This window comes from Myodes glareolus, chromosome 3 (genome assembly GCF_982192425.1).
Source record: "Myodes glareolus chromosome 3, mMyoGla1.1, whole genome shotgun sequence".
NCBI lineage: Eukaryota > Metazoa > Chordata > Mammalia > Rodentia > Cricetidae > Myodes > Myodes glareolus.
Genome location: NC_142028.1, coordinates 66,181,521 through 66,203,305, shown reverse-complemented (window position 1 = coordinate 66,203,305; position 21,785 = coordinate 66,181,521). Strand labels below are relative to the sequence as shown.

Here is a 21,785-nt window from a genome sequence, read left to right as displayed (position 1 = left end):
ATGCACACACTCACACATGCATGCGCATGCATGCACACACACATGTGCACACACATACACACTCGCACGTGCATGCACACGCATGCACACACACATGCACACACGGGAAATGCTCTGCAGTTGCTCATCCATCTCACGCATTTTGACAGAACCTCTCTCCTCCCAGCACCAGCTCCCACCCTTGTCACAGAAGCCTTGTCCCTTGTCTCACCCACCCTTTAAAATCTAGGTGCTGTGGGATTAGCCATTTGTAACCCAAGCTGAAGCCCCATTCACCCAATTCCAGGGCAGCAGACTCACTGGAAATAATCAGTGCCCACTCTGTCTCCCTCCCCACCCCATCACCAGGAAGTTCCTGTCACAATGGCCTAGGGATAGAAGGAAATAGAAGGACCCCCACCCCATCTTCTATGCCTGCTGCCCTAGCACTAATGGTTCTGGCCTTTAGCTTCTCTGTCCTCAAACCCATTTTCCATGAGGCCATGGGCTCTAGAACGGGAGCACGTATGTTATTTATCTTCCCATGCCCTTGCAAGCTCTCAGCTGCAAGAAAGAGCCCCAAATCATTGCTGAATAGGTGTGTACGCATGCATGCAGAAATGTGTGCATACATGTGTGCGTGCACATGTACATATATGTGACTGGTAGGGTTTTGACTTTCAAGCCCCAAGCTCCACTCGTCTCAGCTCTCAGTGTCAATTTCACGGCCATAGTTCCTAATGCGGACAAGGGGGAGACCGAGTCCAGGCTGACCTAGCCCCTCGTGTTTCATAGAGAAGGGTGTGGAGACTCAGCCATGCTTGTGTTAAACCAACAGTCTTCATGTCCACTCACACGCGGCGATGGAGCCTGTCTCCATCCTTTGTACATCGGGGGCATAGACGGGGCCTGGCTTCCCAGGCATCATCGGTGAATAAAGACCAGGAATGTTTCTGGCCAAGTTGGTGGGGGAAAGGATATCCTTTCCCGCAGGGAAGGGCAGTCCCTTGGAGGACAGGGACTCATGCTCAGGAAATACAGCCACCAAAGCCTCAACCTTCAGAATGACCCCCATTGACCCTGTCGGAGATGTGCACGATCCATTTTATAGGTCAGGAAACTGAGATGTAGTAGCTTGACAAACATGGCCCAGGACCACATGCTAATAAGAGACAATGTTCAGTGCCACGCACAGTGTCCTGTCTCTCTTTCTTGGCTCACTCATCCCATTATCAGTTACCTGGCAGAAGGAGAAGCAGTCCTGGCATTCAGCAAGGTCATAAAGGCAATGGCTTCAGACAAGGCTAATTCCAGGGCACCTACTTCATGATGTCTGGCTTCTCTTAGTGTCACAGGGCTGGGGCCCATCTTCCCTGCACCATCTGTGGTCCCTTGGCGATCTGAAGCGTGGAGTGGACTTGACATTGAAAAGACAGATCTGCCACTTAGCTGCATGGAACCTCAGTTTCCCCTCTGGTAAAGGAGGGTAATCATATCTCCGTGATAGAATTTTGATGTGATTCGATTAGCGACCATGAGGAACACAGCTCACCACCTGATTTATCAGCATTCCTTAGAATGAAGCGCTCAGACAGGCCGAAGTTCAAGTTTATTGTGGGCCTGTTTCGTGGCCAATGGATTCTATCTTTCATAACCACAGTGTAGCATCCCTCCCAGCATGCCAAGTTCTTAAGGAAGCCACGGAGTTCTGAGGCTAGTGGCAGCTCATTTCTCTTTGTCGGTTCATGTGTGTGACCCCCCCCCCCCTGCATCTAATCATTGCCTGGGTCTCCCACGCCCTTCCTCAGCCTTCCGGCACAACGAGTGCCCAGATCCTGGCGTTCCAGTAAACGGCAAGCGGTTTGGTGACAGCCTGCAGCTGGGCAGCTCCATCTCCTTCCTGTGTGACGAAGGCTTCCTCGGGACCCAGGGCTCTGAGACCATCACCTGTGTTCTGAAGGAGGGCAGCGTGGTGTGGAACAGTGCCGTGTTGCGCTGTGAAGGTGAGTGCCCACGGGCTACGACGGTGGCTGTCATCCCGCAGGCTGAGGAGACTGAATGAGTGGCTCCAGTCACCATGGTCCATCTCTGCGTCCGTCCGTCTTCTCCTCCAGTGACCCAGGGCCTCTCCTTGCCCTCATACTGGGGTGAAAGGCCTGACGGGAATGCTTTGCCTGAGAATTTGAACTGTAACCAGAAGCTAAACAGGCCAAACTGCTTCTGGAATGTCAGTCACCATAGGGTGTCTTCTTTCAACTCAGAGCTCACTATTCAGCAGCTGTGAGGACCTGGGCTTCTACTTCCTGTCCCAGTGAGTCCCTAGTCCCACACACAGGGATGCCTGTTGTCCTTTCCTGCCTATGTTCAGTCTTCTTATTTCTGGCCTCTCCCTGCTCCAGCAGCTGTACCCTTTAAACGCTGCCTCGATATCCTATGGTCACTCTCCAGGTGATGTAGGACAGGCCAACTGGAAGACACGTGACTCTCAGTGAGTGCCAGGCTCACTACCTGGCCAGCCCTACCTTGCCCAGCCCTACCTTGCCCAGCCCTACCTTGTGTCTCAGCGCAGTTTTGGAACTTCCCGGACAAGCGTTTGATTCAGCAGACAGCAGATTTCAAACACAGGGTGTCTCCTGAGGACAGGGCTCATGTCGAATCTGTGTACCATGCACAGGGCCTGGCCCAGATCAGTGGTCTGCGAGACTCTCAATAGATAGATGCTGCATGTCCCAAAGGTACATTTAGGGTGGTCGTGCCGTTTGGACAGGCAGGGGCTGTGGTTTTGTCTGTCTTGGTCATAGACAAAGGATGGAGACCTGTGAGACCCGCCTCAGACCCAGATCCCACCCCATAAGTGAGAGGTCCCAGGAGGATAAGGAGGGGAGGGCTCTTGAGTGGGCTTTGCCACCCAGCTGAGAGTTGTGAGATAGTAAGGACCCTCCGGAGACCTCTGGATGAGCCGGTTCTCCTCTGGAGCCTCTAGTTTTTCAACTGGAAAACAGAAAAGAGATGAGAGGATGATAAAAGATAGGCATCTTTCAAGGGTCCCAACAAGCATAAAGCAAGCGCTGTGCTCCCGTTGGTGCGGGAGCTCCGCAAAGTTAAGACTATCCTGGCTCACAGCCTTCCACCCGCAGTGTCCAACAGCTGCGCAACACTCAGTTAATGCTGCTTGTTGAATGAATGAATGAATGAATGATTCCTTAACCTGCACACATACCCTCCATGAGAAATGTGTCACAGGCAAACCTACTCTCTCCACCAATGGCCAACCAATTAGGTCACGCTGGGGAAGCTACATGGCCCTTCTGTGCCTCAGTTTCCCCATCCGTAAAAGGCAGGTGTTTCAAGAACCTCCCAGCCGAGTTGCTGTAGGCGTGACTGGCAGACAGAGAACCCTCAGTATGTGTGGTGGTTGATAGTATTTGAACTTGATTTTAACCATTTCTTCATCAGACCAATCAGATCAGAGGGAGAGGTCATATGTTTGAGAACAGTAAAGTTAAAAATCTCAGAGCAGGGGAGACACAAGGCCCAGGAGTGTGCCCTCATCACCTTGCTTCCTGCTCCAGTCTGAGCCTGGCGAGGACCAGCTTCTTGATCAGCATCTTTGTCTGGCTCTTTTCTGTGTATTTTTTTTAATTAAGTATCCCCACCTGGTGGACAATTAAATGAAGACACTAATGGCCTTTTAGGCACTCTTAATAAATTCTGAGAGCCACTCCGGTTTAGAGACTGTAATAGGACAAGGTAAGAAGGAAATGGCTTCTAAATTCGGAAAGGAGAAAGACAGGCACCTGCAGATCTGAAGGCAGGAGGGGACAGAGGTTTTCTTAAAGGGCCAGAGAGGGAATACTTTCAACCTCTCGACTCCACTCTGTCGCTGCCTCTCAAAGGCAGCCAAGGGCCTCACTTGCGTGGCTAAGCTGGGAGTGGCCAACAGCAGTGTTTGTAGTTGGGTATGTGAAAGTCAGAAATGTCCTAAGAAAGGTTTCCAGATGCAGGCGGCTGCTTTCCAGCAGTGCCTGGATGTCCTGCATGTTCATCTCGTCATCAGAAGAACCAAATCACGTGTCCTTCTGTGGCAGGTGTTGGCATATGTCACCGAATTGCAACCTAGCACCAGCCCCCAGGAGCAGGGAGAGTTATTGGCCTGACTGATGTCCAAGAAGACAGGTCACCTACCCAGCACCCTCCCTGCCTGTGAACAATGGCGCCAGGATTTACACTCAGATCCTGGGCTGCCCTTTTAGGATTATATCGCTGCAGAGATTGTAATATCAAACGTCTTCATGAAAGACTTCAAAGTATTCCTCCCGAGAACAAAAAGCAGGTTTTCTACTTCTCACATCCCAGTAGGAAATTAAAACAAAGGGAAGCGTATTGCCTGTCGCCCAAGACAAGTCCCAGAAAATGGGAGCATAAGGAAATGACAGTAGTGAGACAAACGTATCCGTTATGACAATGGAGGTAATTTAAGTCCCCCTTAAAAACAAAGACTCTCAAACTGGACCCAGGAAAACACTCAGGCTCACAGAATTACATTGGGGAACAAAGAGAACGGTGAGCTCTATTGAGCGCCTTCATATGTCAGTCTGTAAAAGGAGGCTGTCATGAAACTTTCAAACCGTGTCCATGTGCAATTTTTTTTTTAAGTTCAAAAAAAGTAAAGTTCGTTTCCCGTGGGAAAACTGTTTAAGAATTCGGAGCAGCAGCTGGGGAGATGTTTCAGGCAGTAAGCTGCTTGCCACATAAGCAGGACCTGAGTTCGGGTTCCCAACACTCATGTCACAAGCTGGGCCTTGGACATTGAGGCCTCCTGTCCAAGCAGCTTTGCTTATAACCAGTATCTCATCCCTTTGCGGATGTTGGTTGAGCATCTTCTGTGTGTCAGGCACTAGGGTAGGCCCAGGAGCTTGCCTCTCTTCTGTTACTGAGCCTGTACCACCTAATCAAGGCAGGACCCTCCCTGCCCTTTCAGCCTCAAACCCAAACCCTTAGCCAGCTCTGCTTGGGTTAAGTACCCACTTGTTGCCACCACCACCACGCTGCTCTGGGACCAACTTCCAGCATGCTGCTGCATCCCTAAGAAAAGTCTGATAAGTTTCTCTGATCGTCTCTAATAGGTGAAAGCACACCTATACACAAATTTTAAAGTACCCCTCTAGTTCATGCATTCTAATGGATGGACAGGTCTCAAGTCGTTTGTTCATCTCTGGGAGTCTATTTCTTCCTCCTGTGATTTCTGTTGAAACTGAATTGTTCATCACAAGACATCGCTTCCATTCCGAATTTGTCTGTGTGTGAGAAGGTATGTGCAGGTGTGTGTGTGTGTCTGCAAATGCATGTATGTATAAGAGTGTGAGGATGCACGTGTGCAGATGTGTGTGCATGTTCATACACTCACATGTAGACAAGAGGACAGCCTCAAGAATGCCGCGGGAGCTATCTACCTTGCTTTTCATTGTTGTTTTCATTTGTTTGTTTGTTTGTTGGGACAGTCTCTTATTGGGAATCTCTCACACACCAGAGGTCCAGTGTTATTTCTCAGAAGCTGTTCACCCATTTTACCGGACAGAATCTCTTACTTAGCCCAATTAAGCTGGGTTAGCTGGGCAGCAGAGTCCCGGTAATCCACCCATCTTTTGTCATGTGTGCTGGGACTTGAACTCAAGTCCGCAGGCTTACACAGCAAGCTCTCTGCCTACTGAACTACCTCCCAGCCCCTTGAATCCTGCATTCTGCCATCACTTCCCTGAGTGGCTGCTAACACAGTCCCCTCTCCCTTGTACTTTAATTGGCACGAAGATCTAAACTCTTAATCAAACTTGGATTCCTTTTTCATTTCTTTAATTGCCAGACCATTTAATAGGCAGGGCTTTGTACCCCCATCAAAGGCACACGATGTCCTATTGCCTCTCTTTTGGGCATTAGGAGCTGTCTGTGATCCCAGCCTGGAGACTGTAACATGGCAACACTTCATTTGTTTCATCTTTTGCAAGCTGAACTACTTGAAGAAAACGTGTCTTATGCTAAGATATAGTTCAAAAAGGGGAGATCGGAGAAACGATTATTTTTTATATTTTTTTATTATTTGCATATTAATAAATGGACTTCCTAACTTCTTCCGAAGTTGGATTGCTTTAAACGTCATTAGCGGTCAATGGACATACATTTATCTTGTCTATTTACAGCTCTTTTTCTAGCTGATGTCCGCATTGTCCTCCTGGCTAGCAGCAGCCCTTTGACGATGGTTCTTCTTGGACATTTTCCGCCCCTGACCTAGAATTGGTTGTTTCTCTAAGGTGCCGTTTAGTGCAAATTGATGTTTAGAACCTAGAGTACGAAGAGTGCTCATTACTATTGACTCGCCCCGTGCGTGTAAGCCTTTCAGTGAACGCAGCGGAGAAATGCTTTTTCGAAGAAAATGCATGCAGGTTCATTTCATTTCAGATAAAGAAGCTTTTATCCGTTAACCTTATCTTCCTCGATACCGTCCTCGCCTGTCTTTTCACTCTTGCTCAAAAATACAAGCCCCACACAACACCATCATGAGTTCCGTGTGGCCATGCCTCTCCAGGACTCTCAGAATAGTAAAGACAGTGCTACCAATATTAACATGCTTTACCAAAACTGTCATTGTGTGTCACCACCATCACCCTGTTCTCTTCTTGTCTTGTCTGTTTGTTTGTTTGTTTTTGTTTTTTCAAGACAGGGTTTTTCAGTAGCTATGGAGCCTGTCCTGAAACTCGCTGTGTAGACCAGGCTGTCCTCGAACTCACAGAGATCCACTTGCCTCTGCCTCCCGAGTGCTGAGATTAAAGGCGTGTGCCACCACCACCCGGCTGTCACCCCGTTCTTTATATTATTTCCTCACAGGGATGGGCTATCAAATTACTGTCATTTGAAATCTCTTTAGGTTCTGATACATAAATATGCAGTATAGTCTTGTATTCTGTTTAAGTTTTTAGAAATTGCACATCAAATTTACGCATTTTAATTATGCAAAGTGACAACATAGTTCCAGAGTTAAATCTGTCAAAAACTACGCACATTTGGGGAAAGTAAAGCTCTTGAGTGTATCCCTGCTACCCATGGGGGATGCTTCGTATTCCTGATTTACCTGTTCATCAATTGTTCATCTGAGTGGGTACTAACACTTTAGTACTAATTTAACTTTTTTTAAAGTTTTATTTTTACCTTTCAATTGTGTGTGTGTGTGTCATATGTATGTCTATGTGTGGTTATTTGTATATAGGTGCAGCTACCTATAGAGGCCAGTAAACAGTACCAGATCCACTGGAGCTAGAGCGGCAGGTGACTGTGAACCGGGCCGCCCTACCCCCGTGAGTGCTGGAAACAGACCTCAGGTCTCTCAGGTCCCCTGTAAGAGCAGTACTTGCTCTTAACCACTGAGCCATCTTTCTAGCCTCTAGTTTAGCTTTCGTGTTAGGTCTTCTGTAGATAAACAGAACCAAGGACATGCACATGCACACTGAGACACGCTGCATGCATTCAGTCAAAAAAAATTCCAACAACAAATTCTTTAAAAATTAAATTAGTATTAAAGTGTTAGGACTCGCTCAGATGAGGCATAAAGAAAATATGATGCTGTTTCTCTAATTGATGTTCAGAAGTTGAACTCTTAAGGAGACATTGCATCTAGGACTCCTCCTGTCTAGATCCTGCCAGCCATGGGCCACTCTGGGAAATGCAAGTAAGAGAATACAGAATTGAATAGAGAGGTCAGTTGGCCATCATATGTTCACAAGAAGAAATTAACCATCTAAAGCAGTGTAATAGAACAAAGAAAAACCAGAGCGTGGGGGCCATCAGAGGAAGGAATTAAATTCCCCTCTGGAGATTTGAGACAGCACTGTTTACCCATCTACAGCCAGGGCATGCAACTTGGCCTTTGGTCTGTGGCTTCCTGGAACTTGAACAAGGGGGTCAACATCCAGCAGCCAGAGAGGTGGCGCCTGGGATGAACAAGAACCAGGACTCCCTGTCTGCTTGAGACCTCTGGGGCACAGCAGCAGGCACATGCCACCCACCTCTGAGCCCTCATACATGTGCCTAAGGAACTTATTCAGTGAGATGATGGATCGGCTTTGAAAACCAGAGTTACAGAAGCGATAATACACGTATGTGATTTAGTTCTCGGTGTTTTGTATAGACGCCATCTAATTACTTAGTTTCTCTAAGCCTCCACTCACAGAAATCAGAGCAATAATCCCCTTCTATAGAATGAGGGTAATAACATATGTGCCTTGTTGCTTTGCAGTGTTCACAAGGATAATCCACATTAAGCCCCGACACCTGGCAAGCACTGGGTACCCTCCAGCTCCTGTCTGTCTGTATGACAGTAGTGTGCTCTGTGCTGTGGGAGGATTGGGAGACAGAGGTCTTCAGGTTAAATCTCAGCTCTGACTTCATTCGCTTAATAGCCTTTATTGAGGGTCTTAACCTACTTGGCCTTGCTTACCTCCTCTGTAAAACTGGGATAACAACTTTATTAACCTGCATTTGGATGACATGTTAAAGCAACCCAATGAGTAAGTCATCCGGAGGCGATGGCGCTTTTCTGTTGTCATCTTCTGTGTTAAATTCCTAATATACTTCTCTACTAATGTCTGGGCTGGGGATGGAGAGATGGCTCAGTGGTTAAGAGCACTTGCTGCTGTTCCAGAGGACCCAGGTTCAAGTCCTGACTTTCACGTAGCTGCTCACAACCACCTGTAACTCCAGTTCTGGGAGATGTGACCCTCTCTTCTGACTTGCTCGGGCGCTAGGTACACACATGATGCACTGAAAGGCTGGATAAACACTTAACATGTAAAATAGTCAAATAAAGCACAGTATGTTTAGAAAAAGAATCCCTGGACTGAGGATGCATCTCAGCTAGTATAATAACCCTTGCCTAGCATGTGCAAATCCCCGTGTTTGATCCCCAGCACTGTGTAAGCTAGATGTGGGGGCGCTGTCCTGTAACCCCAGCACTCTGGAGATGGAGGCAGAATCAGTGTCATCCTTGACTACTTAATGAGTTTGGGGCCATCCTGTGTAATCAGAGTCCACTCAGTCATTTCCTGGCTACCCAGACCCAAAATAATCACACAGAAACTAATTAATTACAATGCTGTTTGGCCAATAGCTTAAGCATATTTCTAGCCAGCTTTTACATCTCAAATTAACTAATTTCTATTATTTTATATTTTACCACAAGGCTCATGGCTTACCAGTACCAGTGGTGCACAGGCATCTTTCTCCTCCAGCAATTACATGGCATTCCTCTGACTCCACCTACTCTTTCTCTCTCTACATCTCTGATTAGAATTTCCACCTTGCTTTACTCTGTTAAGCCATTGGTTGAAAATAGATTCTCTATTAACCAGCGACAATAAAACATATTCACAGCATACATAGGGGAATCTGACATCACCTTCCTCTTTCTGTCTAAATAAAAAGGAAGATTTTAACATAGTAAAATTACATACAACAAAACAGGTATCTAGCAAGAATTACAGTTACAATATTTAGTCCAGTTACATTTGGCAAATTAAGGAAAATACTCTATCATCTATCCTATCTTTGTGATTCTAAAATTTTATATCTAATCTATCTTTTATCATAATTAAGGAAAAGTATAATTATAACTATTTATTCTTCAACTCCATCAAAGACTCCAGAAAGAAATAATATTACCTAAGTAAACAGGAAGTACATTGTAAGCAGCTTCCAAAACTCCAGAATTAACAGAGACATCTCACTGCCTGGACAATCACCCAAAGTTCTTCTGTACCGTTGGGGCATCCATCTTCTGCCTTCAGGCCTGTAGTATCCAGCAGATTTTTCCATGAAGCAGGAAATTTCAAAGACAGTTCTACCTCTATTGGCAGTTTGTCGTCACTTTCTTCTGTGTCCTGCAGCATGTCTGGCAGACTCTTTTGTGAAGCAGGAACCCTGAAGGACTGTCTTACTTTCTTTAGGTAACATCAGAAGTCATTTTTCTGTGGGTCCTGCATGTCCAGTTCATATAACATACCATCAAGCAGTCCAAGCAAGAGCAGTTTTTTACCCAAATGGCTAACAAACTCCATAAGGAGCCTCTTTGATGCCCATCTTTCTCTTGAAGTAATTGGTGCTGCTAGGAGCAGATGTGTCTCATTGTCATGAAAAGTCCTAAGCTCCTAAAACATTTTAAATGTCATATTCTTTTAGTCTTTAAAAGGCCTGAAGAATACATATCTAACTGAAATATATCTCTATATATCTAGAAAAACTAACTAAAATGACTACAAACTTGAATATTATAAACTACTATCTATTAATCTGTATTTCTTAATTATACATTTCATCTTTAGCTGAGCTGCACAAACCACGATACCTTAATCAAAAGTAGAAATACACATATAACAAAAATGACCTTAAATTTGTTTCAGTAAACCAAGATCCATACCAATGCAAAGTTTTCATCTCTATAGCATGTTCTCCTTTAAATGTAAACAAACATTTATAAACAATCATTTAGGGAGCTTGGGCGTAGTTATCTCCAAACTGCTTCCTGCTTTTTGTTGGACAAAGTATATGTTTGGGGAGTTCACGGAGACCTTTTGAGGGGTTTTGTCCCATCAAACCACATTAGTCTGGAAGGAATCCACAGGTTTTCATTCTCTGTGGAAGGAAAACAGCACCTGTTTCCCAAAGCAACATATCCTTAGACCCAAATTTTGAAGTCAAGATACCCTTAAAGTATATATGTTAGTTTAGCTTAGTAGCCTGTGCAATGAAGTGTCTCTCCATACTTAGCTCATTCACAGTGACTTTAGCACAGCAGTGGTAGACTGTGAAACCCACCATGTTTCCTGAAGGAAGAGGGATGGAGATGCTCTGATGACCATTGCATATGCCAAGAGGCTAGGGCATGGTGTCTGGAAGAAGGAATCATGGGGAGGAGCCTAAGCAGGAGGTCGTGGCATGCTTCATGAGAACAGAGCCAGCCAGAAGGTGTCTTGCAGAGTCACCCACCCCAGACTGCATTCATCCATCCCCGTATCCCTTCTCTTACCCATCACCAAAGAACCATGGAGGAACAGTTGTGTATCAGATGCTCTGATACATACAGGGCATTCCTTTTGGAGAAGGCAAGGAGCATGGTACCCATAATGTGGTGAGACACAGCGCTGCCCTGAACTGACCCCAAGTCTAGCCCCTAGCTCCCCAGTGTTGATGGGAGGAAGTAGACAGAGCTAATGCCCCTGCCTCAGGCCTGACAGTTGAGGGGAGAACAAAGAAAAAGGCAGCATGATCCAAATATTAGCCCCAGTGGAATGACAAACAGACTTGGCTTTTTATAAACCTGCAAATGATGTAACCGGTCACATCTATACGGGTCCCAGTCGACAAAGCTCACAGTTCAGACTTTATGTAATTTTCCATAAAAAAAAAAAAAGCAAAACAAGCCCTTGCTGGCTGACACATTTTATAAAGAGGGGTTTTGTTTATTTGTTCATGTGTTTGTTTCTCAACAAATGCGCTTTTCTCCCTCTGCCCCGCCCCCAGCTCCCTGTGGTGGTCACCTGACTTCCCCCAGCGGGACTATCCTCTCTCCAGGCTGGCCTGGCTTCTACAAGGATGCTCTGAGCTGTGCTTGGGTGATAGAAGCTCAGCCTGGATACCCCATCAAAATCACGTTTGACAGGTGCCTCGGGGAGGGGTGGCCTGGATGACGGCCACACTGTGGCAGAGTTGTCAGGAGGAGGGTGGCACCCATGCTAGAACATCAGCGGGGAGAATGTGGGGACCACTGCCTTGTGTGGGGACAGAGCTCACGGGCTTTACCCTTGAGTTTGCTTGGTTCGTTGGGAGTCTGTGGCTGGGGAGCAAAAGGGAAGTGGGTGATCACCTGGGCCCTAGGGCCCTTTTGTCTACTATGCCCTTAAAGAGAGTTGGCAGGTAGACACCATTAGAAACCAAAAACATATGGCATCTGAGGACCAGAGCCACACATCCTCAGCATGGGAAGGAGTGCTCCCCTATCTCTGTCCTAAATCCTGCTCAAGTGCCCCACTCCCAGGCTCTACATAAGCTCCTTGGTGGGCCAGCAGCTTACGTATATGAACCTAGACTTCCTCCAGATGGAGCATCAGTGGCATGAGCTCCATGGTCTGCAAACTGTCCTGTGAAGGTTGGCATAGAAAGCATGGTGTGCTCCGTGGGGCACTTGCCCATGTGTGACCTACTCTTCATTGCTTTGGGTGGACCCCTGGCCTAGAACATTGTCTCTGGATCTTAAGATGGATTCTGGGCACGCACTTCCTAGAGTGGAAGGAGGAAGAGAGTGAACTGCAGTAGAGGAAGGTCCTTCCACGCGATTAGTAAATCTATGCAAATTACATTAAAATATCCTGGCTGTGGAAGTCTGGTTATCTGGAGCCCTGGGGGAAGCAGGGCAAGTGGTACACTTTGGGATTCTTAAGACATCGCCATTGGCATCATTTGGCAGGTTTAAAACCGAGGTCAACTATGACACCCTGGAAGTGCGAGACGGGCGGACATATTCAGCACCTTTGATCGGAGTTTACCACGGGACCCAGGTGCCCCAGTTTCTCATCAGCACCAGTAACTACCTCTATCTCCTCTTCTCCACTGACAAGAGTCACTCGGACATTGGCTTCCAGCTCCGCTATGAGAGTGAGTCTCAGGGGGTGGTGCCAAGAGGTAGACAGCCAGGCTGACCTGGGTGGGTGGAAGCCCCCTGACTGTGCTCCGCCATGGGTCCAGCCCCAGTCACCTGCAAAAATGCACCCAGAAGGTTCTTCTCCATTCTCAGCCCCTCTCAAAAGCTGTGGGAGCTGAGTTGCTCATGACCTTCAGGCCAGGTCCCGTGTGCACACCTCCTGACTTCCATTGTCTACAGGTGTAAGGCTGCCATGCCCTGCCCTGGAATCAAGTGCTTGACTGATCATGGTCTTGAAGTTAGCTGGCATCTCCCTCACACCTGCCATCTCCAATCATCTTCCCTATCCGTCCCCTTGATTTAGAGGACTAACCTCACATCAGTACTTTCCAGACCAAATTAGGAAGTGCCACGGGTATGGGTTGAGAGCATCATGCAAACAGAGTCGTTGACTTATTCATGTTCTTGTCACAAAGCCTTTGTATGGTGCCTAACCCTTAGGGAAAATTCAGTAGACCTGTGTTGAGTGCGTTAACTAGCCTAGCCCTGCTTGAGAGCTGGTCCTTCAAGTGCCCCCCCCACAATAAATACCAAGGACCACATTTCATGAGTCAGTAACTGGCAACTTCTGCCTTTGTAAAGCAAGGCCTCCTTTGATAAGGCAGGAGGGATTCCTCCATGGTGACATCACATGCTTCCTCTTCCAACTGTGAGCTCTCCTTCCCAGCTATCACCCTGCAGTCAGACCACTGTCTGGACCCAGGAATCCCCGTCAATGGGCAGCGTCATGGAAATGACTTCTATGTGGGTGCTCTGGTGACCTTCAGCTGTGACTCGGGCTACACATTAAGCGATGGGGAGCCCCTGGAGTGTGAGCCGAATTTCCAATGGAGTCGGGCCCTCCCCAGCTGCGAAGGTGAGGCACACCAGCAGGGGGACTGGAGAGCACATTTTTTTCCTGCCCTGATAAACCCCGAAGCCTCGGGCACTGACTCCCCTACACCCATCAGTGAGGTTGGCGGTTTGGGGGTTCCTGGTATCCAAGAAGGATGGTTAGGGGAGCTCTCTGAGACACTCTGATTCTCTCTCTGCCCTATTCACTCCCGCAGCTCTCTGCGGTGGCTTCATTCAAGGCTCCAGTGGCACCATCTTGTCACCAGGATTCCCCGACTTCTACCCCAACAACTTGAACTGCACTTGGGTCATCGAGACGTCACACGGCAAGGGTGAGTGTGGCAGGGACTGACTTCACGGCCAGGACTCCAGGGTCCCAGGTCAGAGCAACGTCCATGAAGATTTCACTATATAGTGACATGTGATTTTAGTCTGAGTTTTCTCACCAGTAAGAAAACTTGCAGGACTCACACATCTGTCTGTATCACAGTAATCGTTCAGTAAATACTGTGGAGAATCTAACCTCCCCATGCTTTAAGAGATCCCACTAGTGACCATTCAGCGGAGCATGTCCCATAAGACGGCAACACACCCTCATTGGTACAGGGTTGGGAAGCTCTTCCACAGAAAAGGCATCTATTATCTTTGTTTTCAGAGTGGGGAGCAGAGTTCGGAACTGAATGTAGGGCCGTGTGCATACTTGGCAAAACCCTACCACAGAGCTAGATTCCCCAGCCCTCTTTTTACATTTTCGAGCCGGGGTTTTGCAAAATTATCCAGGCTGGTTTTGAACTTGTGATCCTGTTGCGTTTTATTGTCTGGGATTGCAAGTCTGTGCTGCCAGACCTGACTGCTATCATTCTTGGTAAACCTGTTGTCTCTGCATCGCTTCTTAGGTGTCTCTGAAACCTTTGTCCTTGCCCTGTATCCTAGAGGAGCCAACAACATGTCTGTCCCCATGTCCCTTCCCCATGTTCATCCTTCAGATTCAGAGCGTGGCAGCCTCCTTTCACACATCTTTCTTATTCTTGGGGACGACATGCATTCATTTGCCTCCCTGGATACTGTTGCTGCCTCAGTTTCCCTAACAAATGTAGTCTTTGGGAGTCCAAGTTCAAAGCAAGGTGCTAGTTACAAGTTAGTGCATACTTCTGAGCAGTGATTGCCAGATTGCACCCGTATGGTAGACACTGGTAGAGATGGGCAGGAAGCAGGCTGATACAGCCCACACCCCTTCAGATAGTCTAACATCCTTGTAGAGGTGGCTCCCCCAGTCTGCAGTTCAGCAAGAATTTCAGGACCTGGCCTCACAACTTTGGCTTTTCTACACTGGGAGTGGAAGACTGGCATCTATGTTCAACAATCTGCCACTGAAAATTGTGATGCATGCCTTTAATAAAAATAAAATAAATACTCTGATCTAGAGGAATTAGCATGCAGAGGAATGGGGTGAGGGGGTTGAAATAGAAAAATAACCCTCCCAGATACCCAAATACCACTATGAGCTGACAGTGTGAGGTGAATATACTAGTCTGGGAGTGGACATACTTTACTCAGCAGAGGTACAGTGCATTTCCAGGAATAGATGCCTCTGTGTGCACAGTCATGTGCACATGACTGTGCACACAGACAAAACAGACTGTAAGACATGACTGAAGTACCATTTTAGATCTACTGAAGAAGTTAAATAAAGAGAATTTAGAAACAGTGGGATTCTGAGACTAGAGAAGAATTGCAGTTGGTGAAATGCTCACTTTGCAAGTGTGAGGACCCGAGTTCGATTCCCCAGCACCCATGTGAAAAAAGCAGAACATGGTATCTGTCTCAGCTTTGTAATCCTAAAGGCTCTCTGGGGCTCACTAGCCAGTCAACCAATCCTAATGAATGAGCCCCAGGTCCAAGAGTGAGACCCTATCTCCAAAAACAGTATGGACAGCCATTGAGGGAAAACACCTGGAATTAATCCCTGTCTTCCACATACACACCTGCCCAATGCACATACAGCTTCCCCTTACACATGTACATCTACACACACACACACACACACACACACACACACACACACACACAAATACTGAGTGAGTTTAACAATTTGAAAAAAAAAAGTTAAAAATCCCATCACTGTCTCATCCACGAAAGTGCATAGATAGCAGCAATAGAAAAGACAGTCTGGCCTCTGGTAGGATGTGCCTTTAGCAGAGATAATCCATAAAGGCAAAGGCTGATAGATTCAATTAAAATTTAAAAATTGATAGGATTTGTATAGAAAAAAACCCTCCATGAAAATGCAAAGTCAATAGTAAATAGGCAAAAACTATCTATGATGTGTGTGATTGACTAAGGCCTGCCAACCTGATGTGTAAAGAGCCCCTGAATTCTGGAAGAAAACTGCCCGGCCCATCAGCCTGAAAAATGAGCAGACCTCTAAACTAGCACTTCATAATTGAAATACAAATTGAAAACATCAGCCCCACCAATAATTAAAGACATGCAATTTCAGCCAGTAATGAAACAGTTTCTCTTTCCATGCCGCGTGAGGACATCGTAATGCACTGTGTAGTACAGACACGGTTATACCTCCCTGCCTTCCTGCCTCCCTGCTGACCACAGTAGACAAGCCTTGGCTTCTCCCAGCAGTGGTCCAGGAAAGGGAATCAGTGTGGCCTCTGTCGCCAGCAATTTCACTTACTGTTAATTTACCTGAATACACGTAGTAAAATGGCATATTATCATGGAACTGTCGGGGACATTTTTTTTAATTACATCAAAAAAATTAAGAATTAGGGCTGAGAGATCCCTCAGTTTATGACATGCTTGCTCAACAAGTGTGAGGATCTGAGTTCAAGTCACCAGCACTGATGTAAAAAGCCAGGCACATCAGCTCATGTCTGTAACACCAGAGCTGGGATGCAGAGATACGAGGCTTCTTGGGACTTGCTGGCCAGCTGCTAACTAAATCAGTAGGCACCAGGTTCAGACTTGGCCTCAGATAATAATGTGGAGAACAGTAGAGGAAGACACCGATGTCACACCCCTGGCTTCTACACAAATGCACATGTACAGAGTACACAGATGCACATACACATTAATTAGCTAATTTAATTAAATCAGAACTAATGACGCTGGAGAGATGACCCAAATTCAGTTCTTAGCACCCACATTAGGTGGTTTGTGACTGCCTGTAATATAAACACACACACACACAAATAAAATATAACCATGAAATAAACACAGTGAAGCCACAGAATGAAATGCAGGCAGCTTTGCAAAGGAGTAATGTGGGAAAAAATGTCTGCGAACCATCACCATCAGAGGTGTGCCAAGAAGTTGAGTAGCAAAGTATGCCCCCCAAATATGCTGTATTTATAAAGCATAAGCGAGGTTATTTGTATAGGTGATGCTCTGCACATATCCACCCCACATGTCATACTAGCTGTCCTTTATTCTCATCTCTGGACTCCTTTTCCCATTAATGAGAAATATCTCTTATGTAATCACACTGTTTGGATAAAGAAGAATACTTGAAAGAAATATCATTTCTATACATACCCCACATATTGAAATAGCTACCTTGGCTGTCAAGGCCAATTCTGCTTAGGACTAGGAACACTCAGAGTTTTTCTATTAAGGCAAGATAGAAAGAAACCTCCTGGTAATCAAGGCAGCCCTGAGGGTCCCTGGAAAGATAACCCCTGTATTCAAGGTGCCCCATAGTTGGGTACCTATGATCAGAGGGATCCATGTTTCTATGTCTGAGCATCTGTGATCATGTAAAGGTGCCCCATAGCTGGTCATGTATGATCAGAGGGATCCATGTTTCTATGTCTAAGCATCTGTGATCATGTAAGGGTCTATGTCACTATATTTCTGTGCATGTCTACCTAGAAGGCACTTCAGCTCACTGGCTAGTTAACAAACGCTTGTTTGATGAAGTTGATCCAGCTCTCAGTGTACCATGACAAAGCAGGCAGAAAGTCCTGGACACTGGAGCCCAGCTTAGAATGTTAGACAAGTGTTCCAGAGATCAAATGTGAGCCTGCGTTTAAAGGAGTTGGCCGGGGTAAAAGATCTATAATCAATGAGAGGTGGTGAGTGACCAGAGCTCCTTACACCTTCCTTAGAACCATGCAAAGGCTTCCCCTAACCTATAGCATCGAACCCCCAAGTAAACCAGTGAGGGAAGCCCCAGGATATAGCTGATCTCTTCAGCCGCTTGCTAAGTCCTAGCTACCCAGACCTCAGCTCAGTTTCTAGAACTTGTCAGCATCAGGGGAGAGAAGACAGTTCCAAACTTGCATTTTAACCCCCAGCTCAATGACATATCTGGAGCTCTTTGAAGGGTAGATCCCTGGTCCCCAGCTCCCCATCCCCTCCTCCTGACACACCAGGAAGTGCAGATCTGTTTGGTGGGGTGAACTTAAAGGATCAGCCCACACCCTTCTCCTGGGATCTGCTCCTAAGACAATTGAGCTAACAGACCCCGGCTGCTTATTTGAACTGCTCCCAAACAAGGGGAAACCCAGCTGGAGAAAGTTGAACTTTATTCAGAGTTGTTCAGCCGCCATATGTCAGGGTTTCTGGAGTCAGGGTCAGACCCAGCCTGAGAGAACCAGCTTCGGCCACCCATCCTCAATAGGCCAATTAAGGGAATAAAGTATTAGTGAGAAGCACAAAAGAGAGAGTTTTTCAATGTGGACACATCCAGCAGAGGAACAAAGAGGTCCTCTCTCTCTCTCTCTCTCTCTCTCACACACACACACACACACACACACACACACACACACAGTGACTACACTACTACTCCACATCTATCTTGGGACTCCTAAACAAGAGCTATGCAATCCTGGGCAAGGTTTGGTCTCACCCATCACCATTATCTCAGCTCCAGCCTCTCCTGCAAGATGACCAGTTCTCAGAATGGCGCGTGAAGTCTCCTTCCTGGAGAAAAGCCCCAACTCTGGCTAACACCAAGATCCCAGCCCACTCCTTCTCCCCATATGGCATTCCCTCAGCATGAAATCAAAGTCACCCAGAATGCTCTACCTCAATAGTGCCATAGCCAAAGGGAGTACAGTGTGTCTTTAGGTTTCATGGGTGTGGTGTGGTGCAGGGAATTAGCACTGCAGGGGGTCCTTAGAAGAGACTTCAGTGTTACTGGGAAAATGGCGTTCCTTCTTTGGGGTCCTTAATATCATTAATAAAGGAATTTAAAGGCAGACTTGGAAGTTTGAGGACTATTTCCTTAAATTTCAAGGAAAAAAAAAACAGGACAGGCAAGATGCAAATCCAGGCAGCCGCCGAGTGGAGAGGAGATGGAGAGGAAGTTGTTCATTCTAGGCATGGAGCTCAGAAGCAGCGAAGAAGCCCAGAGTGTGTGCCCAAAAGCAGGCCTAGGACTATGGTCTGAGTTCACAGGGCACAGATTCGCCAGCTTGCATGCCCAAGGCTCTTGTGCCCCAGGACAAAGGATTGCCCAGGGATACTTGGTTAGAAATGGAAATGGAAGACAGCTTACCAAGAAGGAAAAAGCACTTCCAAGAATGGAAGTGAACTGAGAAAAACATCCCCAAAGCATCAGGCTACATTATAAGAGAGCCCCTTATAACTTCCTAATACCTGCACCACCACCCGTCTGTACCAAACCAACACACACACACACACACACACAAGGCTCTGTTCTGTGAAGCCCACTTCAAGGTGAGGAAGGACTTCCAGGTTCCCTGGGCAAATGAGCTTCTTTGATGTGTTAATCTTGGCATTTTAGCCACTAGTCCCTGCCACACCAGGAATGGCCTCTTCTAACCTCTAGGTCCCCTGGGGACCTGGAGGCCAGATCACCTGCTGGGCCCCTGCTGTGTGCCAGGATGGCAAGGGAAGCTTAGCAGTGTGGCTCTTCCAGCTGTGCCTCACCCCAGGACTAATTGCCGCCTGGGAGGAGAGTCTGCCACTCACCCAGGGCAGCTGAGGGAAGGAGCCTCCCGAGGGAGGGACCCAGGCAGCTTTGGCTACTGCCTTTCCACCTGGGCTCAGACAGGGGCTCCCTGCGATTTCTGCCCTGTGCGGTAGCTCACCTTACTGTATGCATCTCTCACGCCGAATAGGATTCAAACTCCGACTAGTGCAATGCCTATCTCTATGACAATATCTTCCGTTCTTCACAATGGCCAAAAAGCCCCAAGCAATCAACACAGCTGGGAAACTTGAGGCTTTCAGCTGAACTTGCTCATCCTTAGATTCCCAGCCAAATGTTTACTCCCCAGGAGAGGCTGTGTTTGCACGCTGGAGGAGCAGGGCCAGGCCGGTGTCTCATCCACTTGTTTCTGCTGGTTACTGTGTCTGACCCATGTGTTCTCTTCACGCATGCTCAGACCTGTTTGCCAAGGGCCGTACCTACCCTCTTTGGTGAGTCCCTCCCTGGCTTCTCATGAAGGTCCCTAGGCACAGTTGCTCAGACTCCAGCCCCACTGAGATTACCCACTGCTGCTCTTTCCTTCACTAAACTAGATCTTTCTCAGCTCTAAGCACCAAGCCTAATGTTTGGTAGGGACACAGGACCTGTATCTTTGGACATATCCGTACTTGGGTGCGTATTGGTTACCTCGACATAAAGTATTTACAAACCATCACCCTAGCCCCACCACCTCTGTGATTTCTGTCTCCCCAGCTCTCATTGATACCTGGGAAACCCCCGTTCCTCCCTCTCCGCAGGGAGGTGAGAACATGAAAACCTTTTTAAATGTTTTAGCCTTAGGGCCTTCGATCCATCCATCAGTTACCAAAAGTGCGTCTGTGGTGGTGAACGTGCAGAGGTGGCTCTTTTAGGTGCCTGCCAGCCAGTGGAAGCTGCTTTGCATGCGGATTGTGACTCAGTAGGTCTGTAGAGAGGCATTTCTCCCAGGCTCCCACGTGATGCCATAATGCAGGTCCATAGCCCACACACAGTAGCAAATGAGCCCTGTCCTTGTCACGCTACATGGCCCATGGATGTCCTGGCTCACACAGACACTGACGCATAGATCCACACAAACAGAAGTCAGGACAAGCTCAAGAGCTGCGCTGGTTGTTAATATCCTTCTGTTCCATCAGCTTCCTCCCGCCGCCCCCCCCCCCATCGCCACCTCCTCTCTTCCTCTGCCTGAGAGGCTGCATCCTGGGACTGAGAGGGAGGAGGACAGAATTGCCTCTGCAGTCAGGCGGCCTGGCTTCAGCTCTGCTGTCTATGAGAAGGACCTTGGGGAAATGACTTCAGCTCTTTGTGCCTTGTTTTACCCCGGTACAAAATGGATGGAGAGGGAGCAGATCACATCCACAGTTTAGGGTAACTGGCAGATCCATTTCTACAGCTTCGCTTCCAGCTGCTAAGTGTTGGCCTCAGAGCAAGCAAAACAGAAAAAATAATAATAATAGTGGTACCAGGGACTTAGAACTCAGTGAAGAAATATTGTTACTTCTACTTTTGCCTTACACTTTTAACCTCCCTCCTGAATTCTAACACTTGTAGGCGCCATGGACATATGTCCTTATGCAAAACGACACAGCTACATCTCCACTGTTCTTCAAGGGTTCTCACGTGCCCCGCTTCCCCGCTCTAGTTCTCCTGGTTGCCTCTGCCCCTGCTCTATCTCAGGTCACTCCCCAGCTTCCACTGTCCCTTCTCTGATGCTGCAAACTGTCCTAAGCGCGCTCGTCCACGCTGGCGGCTTCAAATGCCACCTTCTGCTGGTGACTCTCAGATCCACTGACGTCCCACCCAAGTCCCAAACTCCTGAATCTTTCTCTAGCTGCTCACTCGAAGCCTAGATGCTGCCCAGGACGGGTCCAGCACCAGAGCCACTGTTCTGCTCTCTACGGCAGCTGCGTGTCTTTAGGCTGAAGCACTCCCAGCCACCCCTTTGCCCCTTTGCATCCCCCCTGCCATTGCTGCCAGCCCTCCTGCCTGGCATCCCCTACCCACCTCCTGCTCCTGCCCATGATGCCAAGCCCCACCTCTGCTCCGGTGCGAGCAGCCATCGCTGTACTGACTTCTCTGCCTCTTCCCCTCCAGCTCCGTCCTTCTCATGACCGCCATCTTGCTATAACCAAAGACTGACCTGTGGTGGGAGGGGACAGCTCTCTTGTTCGCTCCACAGAAGTGCCAGGTCTGTCCCCAGCTTCAGGTCTAGGTGCTTCTCCCTAAATATGCCCAGCTGTCATGCTGCTCTTGAAGTTCTGGACATCACAGCTGCACTGTCCC

General features: G+C 47.6%; 1 protein-coding gene across 1 annotated transcript in view; it reads left to right on the top strand.

The window, feature by feature from the left end:
* Csmd2 (CUB and Sushi multiple domains 2) overlaps positions 1-21,785 on the top strand; it is a 562,459-nt gene that overhangs the window by 366,656 nt on the left and 174,018 nt on the right. The window contains exons 15-19 of the mRNA XM_085686610.2: positions 1,788-1,982; positions 11,542-11,680; positions 12,485-12,672; positions 13,386-13,574; positions 13,768-13,884. Of these exons, the coding sequence (XP_085542736.1) occupies positions 1,788-1,982; positions 11,542-11,680; positions 12,485-12,672; positions 13,386-13,574; positions 13,768-13,884 (828 nt within the window). The remainder of the gene's footprint in view (positions 1-1,787; positions 1,983-11,541; positions 11,681-12,484; positions 12,673-13,385; positions 13,575-13,767; positions 13,885-21,785) is intronic.